This window comes from Medicago sativa, chromosome 4, assembly GCF_051527215.1.
Source record: "Medicago sativa cultivar Bolivia chromosome 4, Bolivia_mono, whole genome shotgun sequence".
NCBI classification, from domain to species: domain Eukaryota; kingdom Viridiplantae; phylum Streptophyta; class Magnoliopsida; order Fabales; family Fabaceae; genus Medicago; species Medicago sativa.
This window is the reverse complement of record NC_140752.1, coordinates 83482006-83487670: the sequence shown is the minus strand read 5'-3', so window position 1 is coordinate 83487670 and position 5665 is coordinate 83482006. Positions and strand designations below refer to the sequence as shown.

General features: G+C 29.3%; 1 protein-coding gene across 3 annotated transcripts; it reads right to left on the bottom strand.

Annotated features, from left to right (window-relative positions):
* Positions 1-2349: 2349 nt before the first annotated feature.
* Positions 2350-5370, bottom strand: LOC146932828 (uncharacterized). Of its 3 annotated transcripts, none has more exons than XM_085708006.1 (6): positions 5047-5370; positions 4863-4922; positions 3435-3509; positions 3248-3346; positions 3109-3168; positions 2350-2654 (listed from the first exon to the last, which is right to left on the bottom strand). In XM_085708006.1, exons 1-6 carry the CDS (start codon positions 5077-5079, stop codon positions 2607-2609), a joined length of 375 nt encoding a protein of 124 aa, XP_085564132.1. In that variant the 5' UTR covers positions 5080-5370; the 3' UTR covers positions 2350-2606. The 3 variants fall into 3 exon arrangements, with proteins under 3 accessions (XP_085564132.1, XP_085564133.1, XP_085564134.1); XM_085708007.1 differs by having other exon boundaries at positions 3468-3509; positions 5047-5213; XM_085708008.1 differs by lacking the exon at positions 3109-3168.
* Positions 5371-5665: the final 295 nt, after the last annotated feature.

Sequence of the window (5665 nt, the reverse complement as noted above, 5' to 3'; positions counted from 1 at the left end):
TGTATTCTGTCGTTCTTGCATGCATATGAATTGTTTAGACTTTGGAAGCAACTACTATCAATTATCTATACTGGCAGGCACATAATAAGCAGTGTTTTCTTCTAGTTCAATACTTGAGGATACTTATGCTTTCAAAATACAGTTATAAGACGTTTATCAAACGTTGAACTGTTCCTCCGAAACTTCTGCTGGTTTTTGCCTAAGGCCCTAAACAAAGCTTAAACTTAGGCAATTGGCTTGCTGAGCTTTGTACATGAGCTGATATGCCTTTTGTGAACCCAGCTGAACAAGTGAAACTTGACTAATGATGTAAGCATAAACACTTTATTTGAAACTAAATTTTACAAACAATCTTATGTAATATTATGTTTGTCAAATGTTAATCGAAACACAAAAGCCCCCTTGAGGAATCGTGTACTTGTTTGGATTAAGGCTTGACAAATGTAATTTGAGATGAACTTGGAACTTGGCTTCATAAAAATGATTTAGTAAAACTCCTTGCTGTTTTTATTTCAAAAGTCGTACCAATAAAAAAAAAATACTTTGAGAAGTGGGAACAAAAAAAAATCCTTGAAAATGCTGAGATCCTTTTCTCATCAGAAAAGGTATATGATTTAATGTAAAGTTTAGTAAGAATAAAAAAATCAGCCCAACACAAGTTTTTTTTTTGTCTTAATCCCCTAATTTTGAAAGGTGTCCTGGTAATCTAGATCTTTGACCATGATGTTAGTAAAAAATTGTTTCGCTTAGAATTCAATTTCGGGTTTTTTCTGAAGGAGTTGTCTTTACCTAAAGCTTATTAATGGTTAGAGTTTTTTTCTTTCATAATTTGTAAACTTTTTAGATAAAATCAAATTTAGATTAATTTTTTTAAGGAAGTTTTAAGATTAATTTTGATGCATTACACTGTAAAACTTTATTTATACATCCAATCAAATCATACTATTCTGCAAGTTTGTTAGATTAATTTTCAAAATATCTTTGTAACCATTTTTTTTTAATATCTTTACAAATATCTAAATAATACGATGTGATTGATTTTTTTTTAATATCTTTACAAATATCTAAATAATACGATGTGATTGAATGCAGATGTAAAATAGTTGTATACTTACAATACATACTAACTAAATCCTTTATTTATTTATTTTTATATATACTTCCATTTGCTTTTGGTTTTATGCTTGAAAAATTTTCAAAAATCTCATGGAGGGCTCGAGCTTTGGGTTTCGAGGCTTGACATAGAATCAGTCATACCTTGAATGTCAATTGATTGATCTTTGAGTTTAATCCAACCGTTATTGCAAATGTGTCCAACCTTTTTATTAGTGAGATCATTCTTTTTCATCAGCAACAATATGAAGGATGAACATGGTTCGGTTCGGGATGAAAATTGAACTAAATTGAACTTAACTGTTTGCTAAATTCAAAATAACTGAACCGAACTATTTTCATTTCGAACTGAATTCCAAACCGAACTGAATTGTTTCGAACTAAACCAAACTGTTATTATTGGTACCATTGAAAAAAATATATAAAAAAAACAAACGAAATCGAATTTTAGTTACCGAACTGTTTCGAACTGGACGGAACTGTTTCAGATCAGTTTTAGAATTGTGAGTGATAATTCAGTTCTTTTTTGTTTGATTTGGTTCAGTTCAATTTTTTGATTTTTTTTTTCCTACCCCTAACAATATGATCGGACAACGTTTGTCTCTCACACACATTCACAATTTTAGAGTAGCTAACTATTGCATGAACCTACGAACTAATCAAAATCATATCTCCCCCTCCCTCTTTTGATTGGATTTTAGTTCATTTTTTTCCCCTTCCTTCTTTGATTATTTTGTCGGCTCATGATATATATACAAGACGTAGTACAAGACACTTTTTTTTTAATGGCAAGAAGGTAGTACTAGTAGTAGCTTAGCCTTTCTAATTTCTTCATCCATTCCACAATAATTGATCTATTTATAAAATAAAAAAAATTCTAAACAATTTGACATTTTCATTTTTTAAAGTGGTATTATTTATATTTATTTCAATTGTACAATCTAATCAAAAAAATAATACTATATGTACCACTTCCAATTCAATATCCTTTTCCTTCAAAAAAAAATTCAATATCCTTTTTTTTTATAAGTAATTTAGTGACTAGATTCACCCATTTATGTGTGAAGAAATGGGGAATTCAAGATTTGAATCTCGATTCCTACAAATAATACCTATGATAGCTACTAACTAAGCTACACTTACGAGATAATATCTTCTTTTTTTTTGGTAGTAATAATATCTTCTTTTTTATATTGATGTTAATCGTAAATACATAAATATTTAACAAGAGTAATGTAATAAAAATATCATTTAATATCTTTTTTTTGTAAGAATATCATTTAATATCTTTCATTTATACATTTTTTTTATTTTGTGTAAAATAGTTAAATATATTATGATTTTGTCTAATATGCACAAATAAATTATTATTACACCATGGATAAATTTATTTTTCCACCATTGAATTAAATTACTTGGAGTTGTTGAGAGTTTAATGACCACATTGGTCAATGTTGTAGAATCCATTGCCAAAAGCACAGCTCCAACACTTGCTACTCATCATGTGGATGCATGATTCTCTTGGAACTGTTCTCCTTGATCTGTATGTAACTCAAGTGAGATCTTCTTAAAGTTAATCACAATATTTCAATAATATAATGTGAGGTTATTCTATGTGGGTTGGCATGGTGGTATTGGCTTAGGTCTTAGGAGTGTGCTCCTCCTCAAGGTCTCGAATTTGATTCTCTCCGATGCCAATTTAGGGGGCTAATTTAGCTTCTTCAGAAGAAAAAAAATCTAAAATTTAATTTAAATCCTAATCTCAATTAAAACTGTCTTCAACATTTTACCTTTGTGGGGAGAATGACTTATCAAAATAAGGCATTAATTGAGCTCTTGGAACCATTTCCTTCCCTAGCAAACGTATCTCTTCCATATTTAATTAATTAGCTTCTCTAAAATATTACTCTCGTTTTCATAATTAGTAGTATCATATATATCTTCACTATTATTCTTTCAAAAAAAAAATATCTTCACTATTATGTGCCTAAATACCTTCATCAACTTCTCCTCTTGTCTCTTTTGCAACTCCATGAGATATAATTTTGTTGTCACCTAAGGAAAACCACATTCACCAAACAAAGAAACTTATATTGCTAACTTCAACATTAATCATTCATTATGTATATCTTACTTCATAGTTGAACATTGCACGTTTGACAGCTCTTTCTTGAGTGTGGAGTTTGAATTCTTGTGGTCTAGTATTTTCTCTGGTAGGAGATTTTCTTGAAGCCTGAACATAGAGAAAAATGGCACACCAAAATTTAAAGAAGAAAATGACATACTAAGTAGTACATTTAAGTTATCATGTAACTCCTTACCTTCGTCCTCTTTTTTTGAGGGGAACTCCTTACCTTAGTCTTGTCATAAAAGTTGTCTTTGAGTACATCTTTTAACTGAAAAAACATTCAATTATGTTATGTCTATTTAATTGGAAATTATTGGTTCCATAGTGTTGTTGGTGATGCACTTGATCTAAAGAACAGCGGTCCAATATATCATGTCAACTTAAAGTAATATTTGAGTGCAAAATTAAGCGTGGATGCCTATAACGACTATTTAAAGTACTACTAAGACATACTCAGACATAGCAAAACGATATTTTTTCTAAAATTATATGAAAATAGAAATTTGTCTTTCTATTTAAAGAAGCATATCAACACTTAAGGGTGTTCGCGATGCGGTTTGAATCGGTTTTGAGGCAAAAACTCATCCGAACGGTTTTGAATGACGAATGACTAATTTAAAAAAATCAATATGATCTGATCCAATTGAACGTAGTTTAATTAGGATCAAATTTTGGATATCCAAACTACAAATTAAACTTTTTATTAATAATAATAATAATAATAATAATATTATAAAAGTATGGTAACATGATAGGTTTGATACAAAATATAATATATAATTTATTAAAAATCAATAGTAAAAAATAACAATGATTGATTATCGTTGAAACATATGAAACAGTAACAAAATATATTAAATTAAACTAATAAGTAGTATTAAAAGAATTATAAAAAAAAGTTTAATGGTGGTGGGTTGAAAGTTCAAAACAATTCTGCACACACAACCAATTAAAATATTTATAATTGCCACATTAATTAATGTTTCTAATTTATGTGACAATTGAGAATGTTTTGATTGATTGTGTGTGGAAAATTGTTTTGAACTGTCAATCCACCACCATTAAACTCAAAAAATAATAGCTTAATATATCATATCATACTAATAACAAATGGAAATATGTCTTAAAGTATATGTAGGTGGTTCGATCGGTGTGGTTTTGAAAAATCAATACAAAATCCGATCTAATCCAAACGGTTTACACAAAATGATATCAAAACACATCTAATAATATTCAATTTTGATCGCTTTTTCAATATTTTGAGAACAATTTCCGATTTTAATTTATACCGGTTTGAATTTGAACACTCCCTATCAACACACTTGCTAAATAGTGGTTCAATATATTGACCGTAGCATAATACTTTTCACAAGTTTTAAAGAGATATATCTGTAGCTTAGTCAATTATGATGACAAGGAGAAAGTTGCATGGATAAACTTGTTAGATGGAATCAAGACGACTTTTGAAAAGGTAAAATGGGTTAGTCATGATTTTTACATATCAGTTATGACATATGCCTGCATTTCTAAAATAGGTTTTATATATGTAAATTATGATTTCATCACACATGTGTGTGCTTGTGCTAAATTTTTATATATGTAAAAAAGCTAGGTATCTCACCGTTCCTTTAGAATCAATACTACGCCATTGAGATGAAGACTGTGAGGTGTTCTTGACAAACTTTTCACCGCAGAAAATTAAGGAAAATGCAAAGTAGAATGGAAACAATTAGGAAATGGTACTAATTAACTAAGAGGAAACTAAACAAAACAACATTAGAAAAACAATAATTAAGCACTTCAACCTTCAAAGCAGATTCAGTGTTTGGTCTCTCCATGTTTAAGTGGACTTGATGTGTAACTATGTAGCTAGCCGTTACTATATATAGAGTGAGAAAAGATGAAGTTTGGAGGTTGGTAACTGTCTGAAAGATCCAATATTTAATTTCTGTTGCTATATCAACATGCTCTAGGATTTACATGCTCTCTTGCACCAAACTTTCTGATTAAATTTCCTTCTCAATCATATACTCCTATTTATTAATCCTTATTATGTTCCTTTATCCAAAGTATAAAGGAACATTTTAATTAATCCAAAGTATACAATTGCACGTTGTATTGGAAATTAGTATAACACTAATGGTTGTCGGTGCCACTTTAAGTAATGTGTAAAACTAAAATTGGATTATTAATATTATACTGAAAAGTAAGTCTATACTATATAAAGAAATTTGCATGTTTATTTAATGTAAGTTGGCAGAACGTCGTGCATACCACATATAACAAAAGAACAAATTTCATACAGAATTTGTTTATATTTGTCACTAGAATTAAATTAAGTACATCTCACTCTTTAAGCTACTAAACAAGATAAAAGTAAGGGCTCCCTCCGGTGCATGATCTGCATAGATATATCATGCAATG